Raw genomic sequence first — 27,255 nt, 5'->3', positions numbered from 1 at the left:
GTTTTCACTGAACAGTTTAGAAGAAGTTGTATTTGCCAGACAGACTGACAGACAGGAAGGTTTTCCCTGAAGATATATAACAAGCTACAGCTGTAACAAGTTATAACAAATGTTCTTCTTACTCCAAATGTTATTTTGACTCTAGAAAATTGGTGTTGTAGATAGCAAATCTGCATTTATATGAAATGTTTATCTCTTACATTAGAAACCAAGAAAGCAATTTCTCGCTGTAAAAAGCCAACATATTTTGAGTTGAGAATATTTAATTCAATCTGTCATTGAAAAAAAGTACAGTTTAACATAAAAAAAAGAACAAAAGTACAGATGGCACATATAAAAAAATTGAATCAGAAATTTCTTGACCTTTGATCTTAGCTGTATATATGATTAAAGAGTTCATCATTGCTATATCATATTTAAAGTACATATTTATAGTAATTACATTAATGGCAAACCAACTCAAAAAGGTAAGTTAGAAATTAAAAAGGTTTCTATATATGTGCCTATTCCACATACACACTGAAAATGTTGAGCTGAAAAAAAAAAATTCATGTTTGAAAATAATATCCATAAATTTCCAAAACAATTCACTCAATTTGACCTAATTCCACATTATTCCTAGTTCCTGCATTTTCTTCATTCTCCTATGGTTATCTTCACGTTCCTGAAAATACACAAAAATTTATCTATAGTAAACACTAAAAATATGGCATTGATGGACCATTAAGTGATACCCAGCCATGTAATGGTGAAAAAAGGGGAGGCAAAATGTTAAATATGGTATAACTTGAAAAAAAAAAATTTGGATTTTGACGAAAATTGAACTCAATCAGTTTTCTTTAATGGTACTAAATAACTGTGCATGGTTTAAAAAAATATTCATTGATCTGTTCTCAAGTTATCATCTGGAAACCATCAGGGGATAGACTGTCACAGTTTGGAAGTTATCAAATAATACCTAGCAAAGTGACATACAACAGTGTCATTTTAAGAAGTCAACAATGTAAGTATTTATTTACTACTAAACAAAATGAAAACAACTGTCATTTAAAATAAAAAGGCATGTGTGACTTTCAATTAAATGATACCTCACCACGTTGTGTTGTATTTAATATCCATCTTCAAAGAGAGATAACTCAAATTCATAAAAAAAAATTGGAGAGGATAAAAACAACATAAAAGTACAAATAATCCCATCAGGCTGAAATTTGAATTTTATCTGTATTTCATGAGTCTAAATGTTATCATCAATATAGATCAAGTACAATACTTACAGAGGATATTGCACAATACTTTTCATGTTGGGGAGTATAATAACCAGCTTTAATTTTTAGGTGACATAGAAAAAATGCTTTATGTTTGTATATATACACTAAGATGAAAATGCATCCCCTTGCTTTTTGGTAACTAGAGAATAACAAGACTGAGATTACAAACCTGACCCAATTCTGCTTGTAACAACAATCTGTGTTGTTTCTCTCCAATCAGCAAGTTTCTCTGATAACTCAGGAGGGCTCTGTAAAGAAGCAGTCATAAATAAATGTTTATGTCTTAAGCACGTCACATGGTGGACATGTTTTTCAACAAACAGTCGGCATTCCAATGAGAACAAATTGAGCTCCTTTACTTGATGATCTATTCCTTCACTCTTATGAGGCTGACTTTATAGCTGATCTGAACAGAAAGAAAGAATATTGTTTGGCTAGATCCTTTTTAATCTCAGTTTCTGCTATATAGATGACGTATTATCTTTAAACAATCCTAATTTCGGGGATTTGATACATCACATCTACCCAAAAGAACTTGAGATAAAGGATACTACAGACACTGTGAAGTCAGCCTCATATCTTGACCTACACTTAGAAATCGATGGCAAAGGAAAACTATTGACCAAACTTTACGACAAACATGATGACTTTTCATTCAGAATTGTCAACTTTCCTTTCATCTGTGGCAACATCCCTTTGACTCCTGCGTATGGAGTGTTCATATCACAACTCATACGTTATGCCAGAGCATGCCCAAACTACACAGACTTTTTGTATCGCGCTAGAACTCTAACAAATAGGCTTCTGGAACAGGGTTATGTTGCTACAAGATTGAAGTCATCACTACAGAAGTTTTATGGTCGTCATCATGAACTCATGGATCGTTATGGTGTATCCATCTGCACCATGAAAACTGATTTATTCAACGGGTCATAGTTTTCCTTTCGTAGTTTGTCTCTCCCGGACTTGACTTTTTATGAGCAACTCAGCAGGTGTTTCTAGAAAAGTAGGAGACATTTACCCTACCGGTGCACTTGGTCCATGCTCCCAGTTTTTAGTGGAGTCGGAGTTGCTCATTTGCTTTTGTTACGTATGTATGATTTTAGTTACTTTATGTTCTTTGTTGTGTATGTCTGGTCTTTGTCCCTAGATTACATTCTTTTGATTACCACTATAACCTTGGTTCCCTTGATTACTCTTTTAACTTTCCCATATTTTGATAAATCTTTTCTTGATTCTTAGGACATTTTTGAAAATGAAAAATTATGATGAAAAGAGATATGTTAAAATATTTCTTTTGTCCACAATAAATGGGCAAGATAAAAACTATGATGGCAGTTTTCATATTCTAATACCAGTTTTAATATCTGGCCATAAAAATGGGCAGAGAGACAAATGTGAGAAATGGGGAGGCTAAAAGAACCAAGTAATTATATCAGTTGGCCTTATCTCACTGCTTTTAAACAACATCCAAGAAAAGATTTCCATAGAAACTTCCTTGGTGATAAATATAATACTTTAAATAAGAGCAAGTTTAAAATCATGTTGTAAATGTATTTAGTAAAAATTATAGCACATTATAATTAAAAACAATGATTCAATTCATTTTCCATTTCTTTCCTATATGTGTGGATGTAACTAAGTCTTTAATATATGTCCCAGTATTTGGGACAAAGCTTGTCTCTTTTTGTTAAAATCTTTTAACTGGTTATAGACAGACCCAAACACATCAAATACACAGATATCATTGGTTGATATCAGCTTCTAGTCAGATAGTTATAATGGAATAATAACCTACTGAGTAGGTTAAAAATGAAAGACCTAAATCACCAATATCTCTGTTACACCAATGAAACTTTGCACACTTACTTTATGCTTGATTGGAACATTTTAAGCTAAACTTGTGAAAATCACAAAGTTTCGCTTTAAGAGATTGTCCGTTTACATGTAGAAGCCAGACAAATCCTGATACTAAGAGTAAATTTTATCCCACCAGTTCTTCTTTTTTTTTTTGAGGGGGCGAGTCCAGTGTAATTCTAAACTAATTATGAACTCATTATGATATCAGGAAGGACAGGGGATGACCCAGAATATTTGTTCAAAGTTACCTTACAAATCAACTCAATTATGAACAGATCAAAGAGTTATTTCCCTTTTTTTGTAATTTTGCAGTGCTTTCCAAATAGATTATTACCTCCTCATTATTCCAGTGTATTAAAAAACAACTTTCATTAATTTAGGAAACATGAGTTTGCTACTCTAATGAATCAACATTTTTTTTAAACAAAATTTGGCATGCCACCCACTGCCTGGGTCTTTCATGGACCCCCTTGAGATCGTTACCTGGCCACCTAAGAATAATGCAAAATTTAAATTAAGCCATTCATTACAAAAAACAAAATTTAAAGTTGCATGCGAAGCATACCTCCACTCGTACAGTAAGATGATATCAGAAAGCAACCAAAATCATTCAGATCATATGCCCCATCTATATGAAGCCACATACCCAATTTAAAAATCAATCCATCCATTGGGAGCTAAGATTTTTGTGATAAAAAATTTATCTACCATTCTATACAGTGAAAAATGTCAAAGTCCCACAACAGAGAAAGTTGATACCAGAAAGCACCAAAATCACTATTTGAAGCCACACACTAAATTTGAAATTGATCAATCCAGGGGCAAAAAAAAATTGTGATCAAAATATGGACAGACGAACAGACAATGTGTTTTCAATATATTATGCACTCGTTGAGTATAATTACATATTTTCATTTATGAGGTAAGTTAACTTCAGATGTTTTATTGATGAAATAACTAGTATGAATTCTCTAGTGAAACATATTACTTGTAAAATTTATATAAAAAAATGTGCTAGCAAAATAAATGTTATCCATATTAAGTTAGTAGGCATTAATTCCCTCGACCAAGTCAAAATGACTATAATTCTGATGTACAACATAGTGTCATACTTCTAAAAGGAGTAAAACCGTCCTTAATTAGTACCCTGATTGTATATCACATGACCAATCACAATAGCTACTGTTCAATACTATAACTGTACTGGCCACATGTTAAATATAAAAAAATTATAAATGTTTTAGTTCCAATATCTGGAATATTTCAAAAATATATTTGGTTTATATAAAATTTTATCAATGCAAAAATATGAAAATTTAAACTCACAGCAATGATTAGACCTTGCACTTTTTTTTTTATTTTTCTGTTCACAACCTCCGATAAAACAAATAAAAATTGGAGGGGCTAATTTTAATTAAACTGCTTTCAAGTGTAGCCTAAGCTCACTGGTAAGTGGCTTAATTCAAGTATCATTTTAAAAGAACATTACATTAAATTTAAACAACCACAACTTACATCAAAATGAGGAACAAAGGTATCAGGAAAGAATCTGACACCAGCCATTTCAGAATCTCTCGTAAAATAGTAAGATCAAGCTGTCGCCTAAAGTTTCCATAGGCCTGTGTAGGTTTCTTGTTACTGAATGGTCCACAGTTCTTCCCTGGTACTGGTGTTGTGCCAAGCTGTATAACTTGGTGGCTATAAATTATTATTTAATTTTGGTTAATGTCATCTCATAGAAATATAATAATAATATTGGTTAACAAATAGTTATAATGGTTTAGAAGGAATTTGTACAGAGAACAAAAGTGAATGGGTATTAAGTTTGTCTGTGTCATCATACTACAGGGTATGAATCATATCTGAGAAAAATACTGATTTTGAAGTATATAAAGTACAAAAACAGAAAAAAAAAACTAGACAAAAAGATTGACGTCCCGACAAAAGGAAGATTTTTCAATAGACACTTAGCCACACAATAAATAAACAACTTTTCACCGATTCACAATGCTGTTACTGTGCAAAATTGCTAATGAAAACAAAACACCTATACATTTGATGCCTTAATTTACATTCCTATAAAATTTCATGAAAATCAATTGAACAGGAGAGGTGTTAACCTGTAAAACCCTTCAGTTGGATTATCTTCCTTTGCAGGTATCAGACATCTGACGATGAAAAAACATCTACATATGCATGCTTTTTCCTTTAATTTTTCTTTTTTTTGTCAAATTTGAGGTTTCAACATGTATTTTACTTAAACTTGTAAACTTAGATACATCTCAATATGATGCATTACCTTTCTTTAAACTTCACTCAAATCAAATGAGTATGAAGGGAGGAGTTAATTGTTGTCAGATACACAGACAGAGTGGGGTGTAAAATTCAAATTAGAAATTTACTTTTTTTTCAATAGACCAGAAATTAAAAATATATAGCTTGTTTATTATTACGCTATTCACCTGGAAGAGATAAAAGTGAGTCCACAAATGTGTAAATTTGATAGAATTTACAAAAATTTGCAGGTGGATTGCTACATCACTTACAAAGAAACTAAAATATTTTAAAGACATTTTGTAACAGATTTATGAAAAAAAAAATAGAAAGACTCAGTAGACTTCAGCACTTATATCTTATACTTTACATTAATTACTTGCATTAAAACCTGTCAGTTTTGCAAAACTTTCTGCACATTTAGTTTTTTCTAGATAATGATACCACAGCTAACCTATGTCAACTTCTTTCTTGATTATTAGAAGCAATTATTTAAACATTTTAATATTGTTAATCTAATTTTTTTGAAGAGCCATTTGAGAAATCAAAGCTTGATTGGAGTAACCATAGGAGTAAAGAATATTTGCAGAAAAGAATTTTTTTTTTTTATTAGATTGTATAACCCAGGCTTACCAGTAGTATAAACTCCTTCTGAGTAACATGCTATCAATAATTGATACCAGAATGATATATAACATAATACCTGGTATGACTGGTAAGTCTCACCAACTACGTAATACATTTACATAAATGCATGTTAAAAAAAGTAATATAAAATCTCATTTCAATGTGAACTCCCATAGGTAGTAAAGTCTGTGATGAAAGTTATCTTCCCTGCACTCAGACCAAATTATCTCCCCTACACTCAGACATTATCTCCCTTACCTTCCTACAACAACAGATACTGGTACGATTATAACCAACAGAGTAGTCAGTAAAAAGCCCATGAGGTATGCTGTGTTACGTGACTGATTCCATCTTTTGACAGGAGGTTTACATGTGTACTTTAAAATGTTGTAGTTGAGAAAAAAGAAAACAAGACTAGATATCACACCCAGGACAGGCATCAGTGGACAACCAATGGTTCCTACCTAAAATGTAAAAAAACTAGAGGCTCCCAAGAATCGCTCACCTGGTTCATTTTTTGACTAAGTAGCATTAATTCTCGCTGTGATTTTGATACATCTGAACTGTTCCATTTTTGACACTTCAGTATTGTTTTGTATACGTAAATGCAATTCAAATAACCTGATTGGTTGAAATTAAGTAGCAAAAATGTTGTATGTACATTTTTTCTATTTTGTGTAAAACATTGGGCAAAAATTCTTAAGTTGAAGGTCAAAATCGACAGTACTTTAAAACCACTTCGAAATGGGGACACTGAAATGTTTTTTTTTAAATAAAATAAGTAAAAAAAACACATGAAAATGGTTAAAATAGTCACCATATCTAATCAACAACAAAAATAGTCTGTGTTGCCTTAGCTCCTGGATAAAGTTATTTTAAGTTAACACTAAAGGAGACTTATGAAGATTCATTTCATAAATTTAGAGTTTCTCTCATTATATTAGCTTTTGTCTAATTTGCCCAGATTTATGATTACTTTCCCAGATATATGGTTATTTAACAATATTTATGCTCACTTACCCAGATATATGCTAGTTTACAAGAACCTATATTTATGCTCATTTACCCAGATTAATCCCTGTCTGTATACCAGTACCAAAACAGCAGATGATATATTAAACTCTTCTTTCTCTTTAGTCCACCTATATTTGGCTACACTTATAACAATACTAACTATGGCCTAAAAATATATATCATAAAATATAAGTAAATTTAACTTTTTTGTGGTCATTCCATACCAAATGCATTCTGGAATAAATACCTTACTTAATGGTAAGGAATCTGTATAGAGATAAACTTAATGGGTCTTTGGAGGAAATTTCAACAGTAAATATGTATTAATGATATTATTTGGAGAAATTTGAAACGAGGTCTCAGATATCTATTGTCATTACTTTTTTACATATTTTGACAGATATTCCATGCAAATCAGGATGAAAATGTTTGATCAATTAAACACTGCATTGTACATTTCTAACACACTGAAGAGGATTTCAGTTCACAGAATTAACAGTACATTTTTAAGTCTGGAGATCAAACCCATGAACTTCCCCACTCAAACCAAACATGCTTCCACAAGAAGATCATATTATAAGATTGTAGTATATTGATTGAGTAACCAAGTCTCTATGTAACAAGTCTTCCCTTCAGTAATATACATAGAAAGTTACAGAAATAAGGATTGTAGTAATTTTTATAGTGTCTTTTCTACATTTTTCCTATAAATAAAAATTGTGCTTATATTTCTTTTAAAAGAAAATTGTTGCAATGTGATTATCTCTTCTACACAGTTTATCAGTTTATCATAACTTTCTATATTTTTATGATGGAAATGAACACATAGTACACAATGTTGTAAAAGTACTTTAATGCTTGTGGGTTTCTACAAATGTACTGACATATGTCCAACATACTGCAATTTCAAAGGAAATTGGAAATATTTTGGCCTTTAAAATTAAATTCAGACCATGATTAATCATGCATGTCTTGATTAAAATTACAATTAAGTAGTCTATATGATTTGGTGGTGTGTCAATAATGAGAGAAGCTCTTTAATCATAAATGATTAACTACTATTAAATTAAGGATAACCTTACATGGACCAGTGTATCCATAATAACCAATTTGTAGAACTCCTGACCAATAACAGTCCCTGTACAACCTCCAGTAGACTGAAATAAAATATTTTCTAATTTAAAACTTCATATATAATTCTAGATTTTCTGTTGGAGGATCAGCACTAGTTATTTTGGTCTGTTCCTTGTTTGCTAGGACCCCCAACCCAATGATTGAATGAATGATGAACTGCCCACTATCTTCAGGTTATATCATCCTGTTTTTGTGATCAGTCATCCTTTAGACTGGATATTGTTTTCTAAATTAGCATTCATAAATATATTTGGTAATATGATTTTAGGCAAAATGCCTATGGTGGACAAGGTTATTCCTATAGTCAGATTATGTTTGATTTGTTGGGAATATGGGAGATATATATATATATCCAGTGGTCTAGGGTGCTGGACTTAGTGCAGGCGGTGTTGCCATACATGTCACAGCGGTACAAGTTTGAGTCCCGCGGAGGGAACGACCAAAAATTTGCTTCCCAAATTTTACAGTTCTAACATCATTGGGAATTTTTCAGACCCTTCTATAAGTTTACATCATCTTCCCTGTATCAATTTGATCCAATGGAGCAGTGTAGCGAATAGAGTAATCACATTCTGAGACGTATATATATACAGGACATCGATGACACTTTGTCCCAATAATATTTATAGGTTACATAATGAATGAAAGTTGAATACCACAAAATATCAACATCACAACAAACTAGTCTCTACGCGTATTAGAAAATGCCAGTTGATATTTTGCATATTCAAATTTCACAAGTTATGAAATCTTTTTCTCTATGATTCCTTTGAAATACTTGGAAGTTTGACATTAAGCATCTGTTATGGCAGAAATTTCAATGATTGTCTGTCTATGATGTTATCAGTTGTTACAGTAGAACAACATAAGAAACGTCACAATGTCGCTATCTACAGGGTTAGGGCTGATTACTGTTGCTATCTACAGGGTTAGGGCTGATTACTCTTGCTATCTACAGGGTTAGGACTGATTACTGTCGATATATACAAGGTTAGGGCTGATTACTGTCACTGTATACAAGGTTAGGGCTGATTACTGTTGCTATCTACAGGGTTAGGGCTGATTACTATCACTATCTACAGGTTAGGGCTGATTACAGACGCTACCTACAGGGTTAGAGCTGATTACTGACACTATCTACTGGGTTTGGGCTGATTACTGTCGATATATACAAGGTTAGGGCTGATTACTGTCGCTGTATACAAGGTTAGGGCTGATTACTGATGCTATCTACAGGGTTAGGGCTGATTACTGACACTATCTACAGGGTTTGGGCTGATTACTGACACTATCTACAGGGTTTGGGCTGATTACTGACACTATCTATAGGGTTAGGGCTGATTACTGATGCTATTTACAGGGTTTGGGCTGATTACTGATGCTATCTACAGGGTTAGGACTGATTACTGACACTATCTACAGGGTTTGGGCTGATTACTGATGCTATCTACAGGGTTTGGGCTGATTACTGACACTATCTACAGGGTTTGGGCTGATTACTGACACTATCTACAGGGTTTGGGCTGATTACTGACACTATCTACAGGGTTAGGACAGATTACTGACACTATCTACAGGGTTTGGGCTGATTACTGATGCTATCTACAGGGTTTGGGCTGATTACTGACACTATCTACAGGGTTTGGGCTGATTACTGATGCTATCTACAGGGTTTGGGCTGATTACTGACACTATCTACAGGGTTTGGGCTGATTACTGATGCTATCTACAGGGTTTGGGCTGATTACTGACACTATCTACAGGGTTTGGGCTGATTACTGTAAAATGTAATCTATTAGATCATGATTATATGGGTTATACTAAAATACAGCATTTTCTACTAAGTTTAAGACCATGTTTTCTCAGAAACCTTGATATCTAAATTTATAAAAAATCTAAATATAATTTACATAATCTTGGTATTAAATTTAAAATCTATGGTGTTTCTCAACAATTTAGTAAATGGCTTTTTTAGATATACAGGGCAACAAAGGTATTTTCAATAAAATTTCAATCTTTCAATCCCTTTAATGTTTTCACTATTAAAACTTTTCCCATCAAGTCTCAAATTATCGCTACCTTGACACAATTGCTATTTGCTATCAATTTCGGTTTGAATTATAAATCTGTTATAAAACCAATCAAATATTAAATTGTTCTAAACCACAATAACAATGTGAAAACCTATAAAGATAAAGGATATTCTTGAACATACAAAATATGATCACTAATACGAAAAAAACATGTTCAGTAAACTCGCACAAAGATCTTGTTCATCAGTGATTTTCCAAGAGTTTCATGGCAGTAATTTCTGGTATACATTACATGTATGTCCATATCTGTTGAAAAATGTATGAAAGACAATGCATGCAAGGTGAGACAGACTGGAGGATGTCCAGCATTTTCTAGTCCTTGGATGTATTGCAGAGGGGGACACTCAAAAATATGCTACATTTTGTACTTACTGAAAACATGCTAGTATTATTTCCCAACCATTACTGTTTAAACGGCTCACTCTGTATACTTACATCAGTAGATTTCTTATACAGAGTTACAATAAGAGCAAACAGATTGGCCATTCTGAGAATGAAGATTCTTGACAGTGTCAGCATCAACTCAAACTTCCCACTAGCATACAGCTCCAGTTTACCAGGAAGCTACAACAGTCAACATAGAATGGCTTGGTGTGGTTCTGCCTAAAAATCATGTTGATAGTGATTTGTCACCAATTTAATATTTAACCTTCAGTAATCTAGACGTATTAATGATGTTCATAGCTCATGTTTAGTTACTTTGTCAGGTTCCTCTGGTTTTATCCATTTCATAAGATTGCATATTTTTACCCAGTGACCCACACTCTTTTCATAATTTCAATTAAACACACCTTAAAATGTTATTTGTGAAGGTTTTATGAAATTCTTTTTGTTTTTTTCTGTGTTTTAATAGATAAAACCTTCTAAGACAAAACCTATGCACTGGATAATAAGAATTTTTTTTCCACCAAAATTTCAAATGCTTACTGTGAAAGTACTATTGTTTGAGGGGTACTAATTTTCGTGGTTTTCGTGGGTAGGCCAAACCATGAAATTTGGTTCGCAACAAAAAGGAGATTCCCATTGATGTGTTAACTGAAAACCTCAAAACCACAAATTCAAGAATCAACTAACTTGTGTTTCTTCCTCAATCCACGAAAATTGGTATCCACGAATAAAAGTACTTTCACAGTACATTTAAAAAAAAGAGCACACTGACCCATCATCTTTTTCTACATATACTGTTCTAACATAAAAGACCTTAAAAAATTCCACAACCCTTTGAAATCCTTTTATTCTTTAACAGAGCAGCGGACAACCTTAAGAGATTCATAAAGTCCCATTTTGTCTTTTAGTGCATACTTCTTAGGATGAATTATACTAAAAGTACTGAAATAAGTTAGTTTTAAACAAAACTACATCATTTTTTACAGAGTTTGAGACCATGTTTTGCTTGCTCAGAGGGACCTCAATACCTAAATTTATGAAAAATCTAAATATGTATAAATATTCATGGTATTGAATTAAAAATTTATGATACATGTATTTCTCAACAATTTAGTAAATAGCTTTTTTCAGATACACTGGGCACAAACTTTGTGAATAACATACACCCAGGTTAAGAAAAAAAAAACTAAAACTATATATATATATATATATATATTTGAGAAATAATATGAAAAATGGGAAAATGAAGAATTTTCCATCGTCATTAACTAAAATCTTACAAGATTTCAGTTTTTTCATGATGAACCTTGTCCTTACCACCTTGTATTCCTAACTTCTATTCTCCCAATAAAATGTCTGTCTCAATTTTTATTTCTGTAGAAGCTTCCATACCACTGTTATCATAAGTATTAGACTATTGGTAAAAGTGAAGAATTGACCCTAAATGTTACTTCTACTGACCTTGCATGGTTTCATAAAAAACATCTCAAATTTAGATTTCCCTCCAATCCTTGAGTTTGTCCTCAAATCTTAAATTTCAAGTTAAGATAGGGTTTGAGGAAAAATCACAATTTGAGATATTTATGAAACAGGGCCCTGATAAACAAAAAAAGAGCAAATGATCAGTGGTTAATTTCATAAAAAATCATAAGTGTAAAATTAGTCTTAAGTAATAAAGGTTTTTAGTTTTGGATTCACAATACTTTGATCTTGTCTGACGACATAATTTTCAAACTAATTTTACACTAATGATTATTTTGTGAAAAGGACTGCTGGGATTTATACAAATTATAAAGTAATGAGTGCCTTGTCTTCCTAAATATATCCTTCAATACAAACTTTTCATATTAATGATTTATCAAAACATTTTGATTTTTGAAACAATTGTACTTACCATGGTAACTATTAAGGGTACAATGATGTTAATCAAACTGAAAATAATTGATGGTAGATAGAGATGGATAAAATCTTTACTTTCAGAGAACTTCCCGTACAGTACCATCCAAACAATGATTCCACATCCACTTCCTATCAGGATTCTACCAGAAAAAATATGGAAATTGAATTACAGAGAATTATTTATACACACCAACATGATTCATTACCACAAATGAATATTTATATTCAAACATCCACTGACAGAATTTAAGAATCTAACACTGATAGTTATTGCAAGATAGAGAAATCTCATACAAACAAAGGTCCTGGACAATGGTAAGATTTCAAGTTTTCTAACATTGAGGAACCAGCTGTTCAAATGGTATAATATCTATTTGGCCAGATTTATTTTGGACTTGATTATGGATAGGATTATTATTCAGTAATTTTGTTGTTACCCTTATTTAGTGAGAAAAGGTAATCTGCTGAAATTTCAAGACATCTGTGTTCTTATATGCACCTATGAATTTTTATGCTAAATAATATCAGAAAAACAATTCAGCTAATATACCCCACATCTTGATACTTACAATTCAGCTAATATACCCCACATCTCGAAACTTACCAATCAGCTAATAAACCCCACATCTTGATACTTACAATTCAGCTAATATATCCCACATCTTGATACTTACGATTCAGCTAATATACCCCACATCTTGATACCTACCAGTCAGCTGATATACCCCACATCTTGATACTTACCAGTCAGGTAATATATCCCACATCTTGATACTTACAATTCAGCTAATATATCCCACCTCTTGATACTTACCAGTCAGCTAATATACCCCACATCTCGATACTTACCAGTCAGGTAATATATCCCACATCTTGATACTTACAATTCAGCTAATATATCCCACATCTTGATACTTACCAGTCAGGTAATATATCCCACATCTCGATACTTACAATTCAGCTAATATATCCCACATCTTGATACTTACAATTCAGCTAGTATACCCCACATCTTGATACCTACCAGTCAGCTGATATATCCCACATCTCGATACTTACCAGTCAGCTAATATATCCCACATCTTGATACCTACCAGTCAGGTATATACCCCACATCTCGATACTTACCAGTCAGCTAATGTATCCCACATCTTGATACTTACAATTCAGCTAATATACCCCACATCTTGATACCTACCAGTCAGGTATATACCCCACATCTTGATACTTACCAGTCAGCTAATATACCCCACATCTTGATACTTACCAGTCAGCTAATATACCCCACATCTTGATACTTACCAGTCAGCTAATATATCCCACATCTTGATACTTACAATTCAGCTAATATACCCCACATCTTGATACCTACCAGTCAGCTGATATATCCCACATCTTGATACTTACAATTCAGCTAATATATCCCACATCTTGATACTTACCAGTCAGCTGATATATCCCACATCTTGATACTTACAATTCAGCTAATATATCCCACATCTTGATACTTACCAGTCAGCTAATATACCCCACATCTTGATACTTACCAGTCAGCTAATATATCCCACATCTTGATACTTACAATTCAGCTAATATACCCCACATCTTGATACCTACCAGTCAGCTGATATATCCCACATCTTGATACTTACAATTCAGCTAATATATCCCACATCTTGATACCTACCAGTCAGCTAATATACCCCACATCTTGATACCTACCAGTCAGGTATATACCCCACATCTTGATACTTACCAGTCAGCTAATATATCCCACATCTTGATACTTACCAGTCAGCTAATATACCCCACATCTTGATACCTACCAGTCAGCTAATATACCCCACATCTTGATACTTACAATTCAGCTCATATACCCCACATCTTGATACTTACAATTCAGCTAATATACCCCACATCTTGATACCTACCAGTCAGGTATATACCCCACATCTCGATACTTACCAGTCAGCTAATATATCCCACATCTTGATACTTACCAGAACAATATAAAAATTTGTATCAAAACAGTTAATTACTGAATACATAAAACAACAACTAAACAAGCAATATTGACAATTCAAACAATTGCAGAAAAAACTCAAACACATATATAAAATAAACAAAGATCTTCTAAATGATAACCATAGACAATTCTGAGCAAAGTGTATACTATACATTGTGATGAACCAAGCAAGAAGTCTACGTCCTAGTAGTTTACAAGTTTCTTTTCTGTTCCTTTTCTTCAACACAGCTATTGCCTTAGTTTCAGATACATTATCCTGGATGTAAATGTAACTTAATCATTGAAGCCATTCCAAAGTATTTATTTGTTTTTATGCATGAAACTCACACAATAAAAGCAAGATTTTGGTAAAGTTTCTTTGATGCTTTTATTTCATTTTAGGTTAAACCTTTGCATAGAGCTTGTTAAAGCTAATTATCTGCTTGTGCCATGATTTTTGGATTTTGAATTATCCACTGTTGATGCTTCATTATTTTTTGCCAATATTTTGTATCAGAAATTGAAACTGGCCATTTCAAGAAAACTATTTCCCAATTGTTCAACTGTACATCCCATTTTCCCTTTCAGAAATCTTGGAACTTTAAGTTATATGTTTACAATGTAAATAATCTCTCCGTGTACAAATGATCATTGTTGTCTTCTTTCTGACATAGAATACTGTATTATGTTAATTAATATATCTATAAAGAGATAACTTGTTCGTACACTTTTTAATTAACAACCAGCATTTTAAGCAAGCATGTGCATCAAAAGGAATTACTTGAAAGTGAAATTCTTACTGTGGGATCAAATTTCCATATTGCCCTAATGTTTGCATGGGATCAATAGAATTTTATTATAATTTACACATGGCCAATTGTCAGTATATTTTTTTGGTAGTGAACAGTAGTGATTGAATGGATTGGTCCTTTGAAAACATGTGAACAGAGTAAATTGTTTTGCTCCAAATTCATTTATGGAGGCATGACATTCTCTGGTAAATCAGAATTCTAGTGGTCTTGATCTGATAAAGAATTGCTGAGAAAACATGATATGTGATTAGTGATCTTTCCTAAAAGTTATATTATCGTACAACTTACACAGACAAAGTATCATGCCAATTTTCAAATCACTTTAATTAATTTTTAAATCCTAGACAAAAAATCTTAAAACCAAAGTGGATACTCCTGTTGTCTAGTTGTTGGTAGATGCTACTCACCTAAGTTAATATGATACTCCCATTTTCAGCTTCTTGCAATCTATTACTTACCTAAAGTAAATTGGCTACTCACAATGCCAGGTTAATGGTAGCTGCTAGTCACCTGAATTAAGATGGCTACTCCATATATCAGCAGTTACTCATTTTAATAAGGAGGCTATCCCAATTATCATCTGTCACTGACCTTCAGTAAACTGGCTACTCCCATTGTCAGGTTCTTGGCAGCTTCTGATGATGTGATACTGTGATCCCAGGAAGTAAATAGGATGGAGGAAAACATAAATCTGGTTGAAAAGGTAGCTGACCTTGACCTTCCTGATTCTCCTAAACTGGTAAAACAAATCAAATCAATCATTACTTTTCAATATGTAGTCTTCATTAAAGCTATATATGTAAGCAGGTTTATCACCTCCACATAGCTACTGCATAATTGAATTATCTCCCCTTTCTGTGTAAATTAGTCACCTTTTTTCATGCAGTGGTTGCAGGAGTTTGGGTTTAAAAATTTCTGTAAAGTTCATAAAACATGCATGCAGCATATTTTTTCACAGGTTAGCATCAATGGTAGTTTTTTATTTATACATGATCCCATTTCCATGTTTTCCATGTTGGTATGTTTTACAGCCATGAGTATATGTATTATCAGATTTCTCCTTTTCACATAGTGGACAAAACATAATCATACAACCATCAGTTGAATTTTTTTTTGCACAGCCATAGAAATTTTTTTCTTCATTTTTCATTGAATTCTACAATTCTCTGCTTTTTTGCAGCGGTTCTTCAGTACTTTCATTTTGAGAAGTCCCTCAAAATTTGTTTGTGTATTGCAACTTTTCTTCCAACTCCCATTATAATTAAATTGAAAGTCAAACAAGGACTTCTGACTTTGTTTTGACGCCATGCTGTCTGGCAATATCAAACCTTTCCCAGAAAATGTATTAGATAAATAAAAAAGAAATGGGAAGAGAGCCGGCAATATGTGAAAAAGACGAAGCTGATATTGCAAATTTACTTGTCAAATATCTGTGTGAAAATAACGCAACATACCCTAAAAATTGTGTGCATTTATATTTTTGGGGTAAAAAAAGGCAGAAATTCGCATTAATGCAAATACTTTTCATGTAAATGACTGGTTTTATCAAATCAGCACACATCATTGTCTTCAAGGACCTTTCCAACTTACTTTAAAACTAAGTTATTGTTATGGAACAATTATAGTATTATTACTTATGGAAATCAATACCAACATGTACAAGTGTTTCTTTGTTTTGGCTCCAGCTCTATTAGCTCTGTGTTATCAAACAGTCTGTTTTTATTCCTGACTTTGACTTCATTTTTTTTTAATTTTAAGCAAACCGAAATAACTCTCCAATCCAAAAGACAGGTTTACTAATTGGAGCAATGGACAGCAGTAGACTTGATTTATTGGGGCTGCAGTAAGTACTTAGATACTCTAAAACAACTTATTTCAAACCATTTAGGTTCTTACGGAAATAAAAATAGTTTTAGTTTCAAAGAAGAGTATTGACTGTCCTACCTTTCTCCAAGGTGACCACCAACCAGGTTGTCTTGTGTTTTTTGGGTAACATCCTTTTGAAACAAAATGGCTTGCATTCCGTAAATATGAAAAAGGACTATTGTTTTCCAACCAGATATATTTGATATACAAGTACATGTTTAACTGCAATGTGCCCCAGAATTCATTTCCTTGTGAACTTGATATTTAAATCAACAATGTATAACAGATACCTGTTAAGTATGATGAAGAGACTGCCAAAATAAGTCAGAATTATCAGCATCAGATAGGCCAGAGCTAGATGATAGACCCCATCAATCATCTCAGGAAAGCCTCCATAGAACAACCAAGTCTGTTTCACAGCACCCTGTCAATACATAAATGCACAGTATGCATACATTGTATATATTTTTTTTGCTATTTTCACAGAGGACAAAAAAGAATGAAAAAAAATGCATTTTTTACACTATAAAATGCAAATAATTTTTCAAAAATAAATACTTATATCTGCTTATGTGTTCACTTGACAGAATCTGTGAAAATAAGCAACACTGAAAATACAAGGTAAATATGTTTACAGTATTTTGAAATGAATGCCTGGAGTTAGAGAATTACACAGACATGAAATTTAGAGATTTGTTAGAGAAAACTAGCCTGATGATTGTGAAGCTCTCCTTAATTATAATAAAAGTAGCAGGAAATGTTTTGCTAGTTGCAGCACTAAATGGCACATGATGGGTAATTATATTATTTAAATGACAAAATTTCAAGAAAGCTTTATTTCATTGAACTGTCATCCACTACACATTACTTGAATGGAATGACCACTATAATTCATTGTACATGAACAAACTGGCTATATAACATGGAAGACAGTATTCACAAAATATGGATGTCAAAACAGGAGAAATCACATTTGGGTATGAAAGCTTTTCTATTCATTAGACTGGAAGTCTGGTATTGTTCTGAGATTTTGTTTTGAAGTCCAGTAAAATCAACTTCAGAACAGTGAATCATACCCTGTACTGGTCTGCATGGTTGGTATTGTCATTCAAAACTTTACAAAGATTGTGTGAGACCAAGATTCATGTATGTTAGAATCAAGCGTCGATTTCACAAATACTCCTAAGTGTAAACCTGATGATAAGTTAGGCTGTTTCAACAGAAAATAGCATTGTTACATCATAACTTATCACCAAATTTACACTTATGAATTTTGTAAAATTGCCCATAGATCTTTATGTACAGATAAAGGAAGCATGTGAAATGTTTTGTAGGTTTATATTTGAATTAAATATTTGAGTAATGATAGCAGTCAATAAGATCGTTCAAAGATAATCCTTTGTTCTCAGGCTATTATTTAAGAAAACAATGAGGGAGAGAGTCTTACATTGTTTTTCTTATTTATTGTCCTTAAAAAAGTAATGACAGTACTTTTTATATAGCAACCAAATAAGCAATGAGTGTGGTGCATAACATGGTCAAAAATTAAAGACCATCCTTATATGTGTGTACTGTGTTGCTTTTTTTATATGAGTGTGGTGCATAACTTGGTCATAAATTAAAATCAGTCCTTACATGTATGTACTATGTTGTTTTTTTTTACCATTTTTTGTATGTTTTTGTCAGTTCTTATTACTTCATGTTGCCATATACTTAGTTTTCCTTGCATGTCTCTCCTTATCGAACATTACAATTTTAATAGTAAGCAGAGTAGCTGAGGTTAATGTTTATTTAAAATTTTTTTTTTTTATTTCTAGGCAAGAAGTTCATGCCTCATGAACCACAGAACAATTTATGAAGAAGCATAAACTGGTTATTTGATGTAACCTGGCCAAAAAATAAAAGTTATTTAATGTAACCTGGTCAAAAAATTAAAAAAAAACAGAATCCTTATAATTAAATTTCTAATAGATTAAGGTCAAAATTAAGATTTGTCACTTAATCAAAGCCTTATTTAGTTTGCAATTTGTGTACTACAGACAAATTGACAATAATGATATCACAATACCAAGTTAGTTTACAGAAAAAAACCTGTCTAGCTCTGATGACAAATCGACAATAATGATGTCACAGTACCAAGTTAGTTTACAGAAAATAACCTGTCTAGCTTTGATCAGAAATAAACAATTAAATTAAATTATTACTCAATAGTGATAAGTCACAATATATGAAAGAGGAAAGGAAAGGCCTGAAGACCAAGATATTATTGTTACTTTTTCATTGCAATTTTTTTACATTTTCTAGTTGGTTAAAAAATTTCTGAAACAAACAGTTAATCTTATACCTCGCCATCAATGACATTCATCCATTCCAGAGGTTCAGTTATGTTATCATAGTTAAATGTGATAGCAGTTGGTAGAACAACAATAGCACACCATAGTACAGCCAGAAACAAATTCAATAAGATGACCCATCTGGTAAAGATAAATAATGAACCAATTCCTGATCCAAAGTTACCTAAAATTAAGGAAAATAATATAGGCAGGATTACATCCTGTTCTGAGTGTATTTTAAAGCTCCATAATTCAAGAACAATTAAAAAAGACAATGAAAAATAAAAAAAATAAGGCATTTAATGGGAGATAATTTGATACATTACATGTTGCATTTTTGGGGGTAAAACAACTTTAAATGGCTATAACTTTTGTGTAAAATAATAAGATCAAGCTGAAGTTCCAACTTGACCTGTATTTTAATTTTATGATACTCAATAACTAAAATGTTTGAAAATATCTTCTGAAATAATCCATCTGGAAACCGCCATGAGTGGACAGATGGACGGACCCAGCTGCAGAGACCACAAAGGTAGTCACAATCACAAGTAAAAAATGTCAAACAGCATAAACTAAAATGTGTTCATCAAAAAGAAAGATGTCAAGTATCCAGCTTCAATATGTAAATCATATGCAAATCTTTTTAGAGACTAAAAATTTCATTAACTGAAAAGAAGACTCTCATACACAAGTAAATGTTGCACTTCTAATGTGTTAGATGGACTATTTATTTTGCTCTCAAACTAATTTCATTTCTCTTTATGATTCAAATTAAATGAAATTTTAGGCCATTTGAAAACACTATCTGTTATATGCTCTTAAAAATCTGAAACAATGTCACACTTTACAAAATGTCTTACTTTCAATAAATTTGATGTATTTCTTGAAGATAGGATTCTCATAGCTTTTGTTCTTCCATCTGTTGAACCATACCTACACATAAAATAGAATTAAAGTCTACATATCATTTTGTCTGAATTCTTATCTTATAATTCAGAAAAACATATCATACAAGTCTCCAACAAGAAAAGATACATGTACATGTACACTGTTGTAGCCTAGTTAAGCAATTTTTCCATCCCTCTTCTGAAACACTGACAAGTTAGCATCAGAAACTAAACAATATATTTGCATGAATTGCTTCCCTTACATTTGAATGAACAAATCTACTTGTATATGCAAATTGTTTTTCCTAGTAAAATCTGTTCCTGGGCAATAAAATAGCTAAGCAGGGTCTGACATTAAACATAAGATTTTAATGGCTTTGAGTTTGCTTGACAAGTTCTCAATAACATATTTTGCAGTGGCCCATACACTTCATTTGTGATTACTGTCCAGTGATTGGTTAGCCTGTTCTGTCTAGTGATTGTTTACCCTGCTCTGTCCAGTGATTATTTACCCTGTACTGTCCAGTGACTAGTTACCCTACTCACAGACTTAAACTTATAAATTTTCCCAGAATTAAATTAATTAATTTTCATAGAATTATCATTTGTTGATACATGTACCACAAAAATTGATATCCCCGAATATGTTCAGTTGACAGATTCTGCAAAAAAAGTAGGAAATTAATATGTTTACACTATTTCTGGAGGTAAAGTCTAGGAATAAACATCAGTGAACCTAATCAATTCCAACACTTTCAATATGACTGGATAGCTTAAAATTTAGTCCACCAAATCCAGCAGGTGCAACATTACTGGACCTGATAAAATTTAGCCCATCAAATCCAACACTTTTTATATCACTGGACCACCTAACTTTAGCCCACCAGTTTCACCAGGTACAACATTATTGGACCAAATCAAATTTAGCATATTAAATCCCACATGTTCAATATCACTTGACTAGATATGTCTTACAAATCCATCATGTGCCACATTACTGGACCAGATAATATTTAGCCCACCCAATCCAGCAGGTCTAACAATTTTAAAAGACTAAATAACTCCACAATGGACTCTACCATAGTCTGTTGTTTTACCTTACAATCATGTTTCAGTAGCTGACAACATGTCATCCTGGCTCTAACATTGATATTCTTTCTTGGAGAGTACCTACAAATAAAACAAAAATTCTTAAAACAGTGTCTGATAGAGCCAAATCTGGAGAGGTAGTGTGTCCCTCTGAGAAAGCCAAATCTGGAGTGGTAGTGTGTCCCTCTAAGAAAGCCAAATCTGGAGAGGTAGTGTGTTCCTCTGAGAAAGCCAAATCTGGAGAGGTAGTGTGTCCCTCTGAGAGAGCCAAATCTGGAGTGGTAGTGAACCCCTCTGAGACAGCCATATCTGGTGTAGTAGTGTGTCCCTCTGCCATATTTAAATGTCTCATTTGGCTCTCAGGTAGAAATATAAAATGTTTTTTTTATGAAATAATTAACCTTCTGATTGAATGTAGTTTTATGTCCTATTTCTATGTAATTTACTGGGTATTTTTTTAAAATAATCGACCCATGACCAATTGTCAATGCTAAACAGGAACTAATTACATACTGTAAACCGGGAAAATTTCTGCAATAAATCTGCTTTTGCACAATTTTAAATTTGCAATCGTTCATCAAGTTGTACTGTAATAGTCTTCAAATATAATATTTGTAACAGTTTAATTTTCGTGTTATACACAAAATTTCAGTTTACAGTAATCACTCCTGCATCAGAATTATTTGCCATATACCCTCTCTTTGATTTATGTACAATTTATACTTCTGCTGTAGTGCTATATGTATGTACAATATATATTCCCGCTGTAGTGCTATATGTATGTACGATATATATTCCTGCTGTAGTGCTATATGTAGGTACGATATATATTCCTGCTGTAGTGCTATATGTAGGTACGATATATATTCCCGCTGTAGTGCTATATTCATGTACGATATATATTCCCGCTGCAGTGCTATATGTATGTATGATATATATATTCCCACTGTAGTGCTATATTCATGTACGATATATATTCCCGCTGCAGTGCTACATGTATGTACGATATATATTCCTGCTGCAGTGCTACATGTATGTACGATATATATTCCTGCTGTAGTGCTATATGTATGTATGTACGATATATATTCCCACTGTAGTGCTACATGTATGGATGATGTATACTCTCGTTGTAGTGCTATATGTATGTACAATATATATTCCCACTGTAGCGCTACATGTATGGATGATGTATACTCTCACTGTAGCGCTACATATATGGACGATATATACTCTCGCAGTAGCGCTACATGTATGGACAATGTATACCCCCACTCATACAGCATACAAAAAAAATTATTATAACAGACAAATCAAAAAAACTTATTTGAAGACACTCCAGTAGAATATTATTGTTATTCCTACAGCTCAGAGAATTAACATGTAGAAATCTGAAAGGAAATATCTGAGCCCATATGCTCTGCAATGATCCTGAATATCTTATATGATCATTCCTGCACTGGTAAGAATTTTTTTTCAATATTTATACTCTTTGACCAAATATTAATGATTTCAAATTTACATATCGTACTTACATCTTTTCACCTGTAAGCATAATCTCTTCAACATACTGATCCAGCAACTCATCACTGTCCTCAACAAAATCATGGCTTATCTTTTTATGGACCGCTCTACCTGATATCACAGTCTTTGTCAAATTCTGTGTTCTTGAAGATTTCCACTGAAGCTTTCAGTGCAACAGAAATAAAACATCAATGTCAATTCAGATTATTACCATCTATTAAAAAAAATATACAAATTAGTAATGATTTTTATTTGAATGAATTCACATTTTTAGCTTCCATGGTAGAAATTTTAAAGAGAAGTAAAATGTTTGCTTCTTCATTTTCTTTTTTTTTTGTATCACAAAAACAAAACACTACCCATCCCAATGAAATTATCAGAACTGTCAATATGCACACCAAACTTTATATATACATGTACATGTATGTCAGTTTTAAGCATAGTATAGATCTACTTTGTATTAGTACCATATTGGAAGATTCACATCTAATCTCTAACTCTTGACTACTCATTATTAAGTCCCACTCAGTCTATATGCTAGATTGATATCCTTGTTAAGTAATAGATTTCTGAAACAAAAATAGAGTCATAACGATATGCAATATAGCCAAAACAGTCAATGTAACAATTTGTAAGCCCCTGTGGCCCTTATTTATATCATACAGATGGGATTTCTACATTTCAATGAGAATATAAAGGCAAAAATAGGGCATCTAATGAGACATTAAATGATAACCCGACACATTTCAAAAATTTCTGGGGTAAAAACGATTTAAAATGGTGGTAACTTTTTTTGTAAGTAATTAGATTGTACTCAAATTCTACATTTATCTGCATTTTATGATACTTAAAAATTATACAAGGTTTGATAAAGATCCTTAGATAACTTCATTAGTTATCATCTGGAATCCAATGGGGAATGGACAGATGGATTCTCAATTTTTGGAAAGTATAACATAATACCTTACCATGTGGCTGAGTATATAAAATCCAGTCATTATAATTATTATTTAAGTCCTGTTATTTTATAGAAAAATATCTCTAGCTATTACTTAGCTATAGATCAATGAAATGATGCTTACTTTTTTATTAGGATATTGATATGTCCAACCTGACATATCAAAATAAAAATAAAAGAGTAGAGTTACAGTAACAGGGGAAATTAGGACCAAGACTATCTCTCAAACTATTACGTAGCTATAGATCAATGAAATGATGCTTACTTTTTTATTTGGATATTGATATGTCCAACCTGACATATCAAAATAAAAATAAAAGAGTAGAGTTACAGTAACAGGGGAAATTAGGACCAAGACTATCTCTCAAACTATTACGTAGCTATAGATCAATGAATTGATGCTTATAAATCAGAAGAGTTTTAATTGGTCTGTTAAGATCTTTTATAAGAGGCAAAAGATGCAGTGGTAACATGACGGAATTTCCCCATGTGGAATAATCTATAGAAGGGAAAACTTTAAAATATAAATGTACTATATTTCATTCTGATATGACGTCCTACAAATGTTAAAACAATACACTTGTGTTACCTGATATACAAAGTATCAACCCCTGGGTCAAATGCAGAAATAGTCTTTACAAGGTTTACATAACTTTTATAAATATATTTTTGTGAAAATTAAAATGAAGACATCTTTAAATATCTCAACCTGGAAAATCAGAAACATATGACAAATCACTTGGTCCCAATTCAATTATAAAAATGATAATTTAACCTTTCCTACAGAGACACAGGTCAGGTTTGATACACATACATGTACCTCTTTTAAAAAATTTCCAATATTATCCATTCTGCAAGATACTCTGGTGGAATAGCAGGCCTTTCATTAAGAGGCAGTACAAGGTTATTTTACCCTTCTGGAAAGTATCTCCAGAAATTAAAAATTTCATGATCATACATTGTATGTTTTTATTAAAGAAAATCATGAAGAGTACCTCCTATAAAACCAAGGTACTATATATTTGTACATGTATAAATGTACCTGAAATCCTGCATTGCAAAAAATTAATGAAATCCCTAGAATTGGTACATTGCATATTAATTGGGAACAGTATTAGATCTGAAGTCATACTTTAAATTATAAATGAGAGTTCTTTCAGTGGCTCAAGCTAGCAAACTTTTTAACTTTAAAAAAACATACATGTGATAAGTGGTTCCTTCAAAACTGGAGATTTGGATTGAAAATTGGAGTTTATTTATCAGTTCATTTCCAGTGAATTCAGTTACTTTGGCTTTTTTCAAAACCCCAACATTTTTATGGTGGCAATATATGCATACTTATTTCTTTATACATGGGAAAAGAAATAGGAGACAAGATAGCATTTTGAGCTATGAAGTCGTTACATTTATATTAAAAGAAAATGCCCGAATAGTGATATGTAATTGACAATATGAAAATGGCATGCATTACAAATGATGTGTTGATTATAAACTGCTTCCATACTAGGAAAAGCAAACGATTTGCATTTGAAACACAATATTTTATTTTCATGCTTATGCTACTGAAACTTTCTATGATTTGGAAATTTTTACATATATCTGGCACAAATTTTAAGCCATTTGATTTACAAATCAGGGATGTTATACTAGGTAAAATGGCCAAAATTCAGAGATAAATTAAGACAAACAGTATCATTGTGGAGGACTGGTCAATGTTTCCATGACCATCAAAAGACAAAATTATGACATCAATGTTTTCACAAAAAGTCCAAATCATTGGTTATAAATTGTTAAATCATTCTGCAATATGTGTCACAATTACATGGGATAATTGTCAATCTACACCATTTGTAATATAATCATCACACCATTTAAGGAAGAACATTATTACCAAGGATTTTTATAATAGTACCTATACATATTTACTTGCTATTACACAGAGCATTCATTTCTGTCATATTGCAAAATCATATGGACATATATATTTTAAAAAAAACTAATAGTGTTTGAAATGATGTAAAAATAATTTATTCAAATTATTTCAGATGATATTTTTACATAAAAATCTGAATGGTCAAATTAAAAACATTATTTTTAAAAAGCCTCTTTCAAGGGGAGATAATTTGAGGAAAATGTTTCTTTGAAATGTATAAGGAATTTTTTTAATATTGCAAGACAAGAAGCTCCCATGACCCTGAATCACTCACTGGCTTAAATATTTGCCATTCAAGGGCAATAACTTTAACAAAGAGTTGTCTGACAATTTTGACTCAAGAGTTTATTATAGTTTTCAAGATATTGGCTGAAAACTGCTAAAAACAACAAGGAGAGGTCCGACAACTTTGATCGCCACAAACTTTTGGAGGCCTTATCATAAAGACCATTTCAGCAATTGAAAGTTTCGTTCTATTATAGTTTTCAAGATATTGACTGAAAACTGTAAAAAAAAAAGAAATCCTTTTTCACCTTTCAAGGGCAATAACTCTGACAAGGAGTCTTCTGACGACTTTGATCCCTAGAGACTTTTTAGGCCTTATAATAAGAATCATTTCAGCATCATTTGACTAAACTGAATGTTTCTGGAGATATATGCAAAAATTTGATGGCTGATAGATCTAATCCTAAACATTTTTACAATTGTCAGAATTTGGCTAAACCTAAGTTTTTAAAAAATAAGCGAAAAACTACTGTCTGACCCCATATTCTATTTTTAGTAATGGTGGGCATGTTTTTAGACAGAAAAAGATTTTTGTTTGTATTTTTTTTTTTACTTGTCCAGACCAAATAATTTCGATTATATAGATAAGCCTAATATCATAACCTTTATGCCTCACATGCAGGCGACCAAGTAAAATAATATTTAGCCTCCGAAGACGGCTTATAATCACTCGCACTAATATAGTCAAAAAAATTTTATTAATTAAATAGCAGTCATATAAAAAAAATACAACAGAAAGGGAGGACAAGGGAGAAATTATCTTTCTTGGTGATTGGAAGGAAATTCGACCACTAAATAAAAATAAACATTTGATTTTAAAAAAAAAATGTTATGTTCAGCGCTTTCTCTAGAGATTAGGTTAAATTTCAAAGGCACTAAAATACAAAAACAAAACAGCAAAATCAATGGAAGCGCGGTTTGATGCTTACAAATCTTTGTTTTGTCCAGACCCTTTGGAATTGACCTCGTACAACAGGGGTATCTGTAAATTGCGGAACGGAAAAACA

At 32.2% G+C, this 27,255-nt stretch overlaps 1 protein-coding gene and 1 long non-coding RNA gene across 2 annotated transcripts; one reads left to right on the top strand and one right to left on the bottom strand.

Annotated features, from left to right (window-relative positions):
- Positions 1-228: 228 nt before the first annotated feature.
- Positions 229-27,255, bottom strand: LOC148603854 (transmembrane channel-like protein 7). The gene is made up of 17 exons (XM_088553029.1): positions 27,178-27,255; positions 23,540-23,641; positions 23,084-23,235; positions 21,557-21,629; positions 20,433-20,505; positions 19,584-19,756; positions 17,530-17,663; positions 15,965-16,109; positions 14,735-14,838; positions 12,552-12,696; positions 10,706-10,834; positions 8,126-8,200; positions 7,096-7,209; positions 6,288-6,493; positions 4,644-4,826; positions 1,438-1,516; positions 229-664 (listed from the first exon to the last, which is right to left on the bottom strand). Exons 2-17 carry the CDS (start codon positions 23,582-23,584, stop codon positions 602-604), a joined length of 1,893 nt encoding a protein of 630 aa, XP_088409155.1. The 5' UTR covers positions 23,585-23,641; positions 27,178-27,255; the 3' UTR covers positions 229-601.
- On the top strand, positions 6,291-19,175 carry LOC148603855 (uncharacterized). Its single transcript, XR_015916650.1, has 4 exons — positions 6,291-6,352; positions 17,132-17,216; positions 17,827-17,860; positions 19,057-19,175. It is a non-coding gene; the product is annotated as an uncharacterized LOC148603855 (long non-coding RNA).

Source organism: Perna viridis, chromosome 11 (assembly GCF_037379345.1).
Source record: "Perna viridis isolate PV_CMFRI_1.1 ecotype Kerala chromosome 11, ASM3737934v1, whole genome shotgun sequence".
Taxonomy (NCBI): Eukaryota; Metazoa; Mollusca; class Bivalvia; order Mytilida; family Mytilidae; genus Perna; species Perna viridis.
The sequence above is the reverse complement of the archived record's forward strand: the minus strand, read 5'-3'. Positions and strand labels throughout refer to the sequence as shown.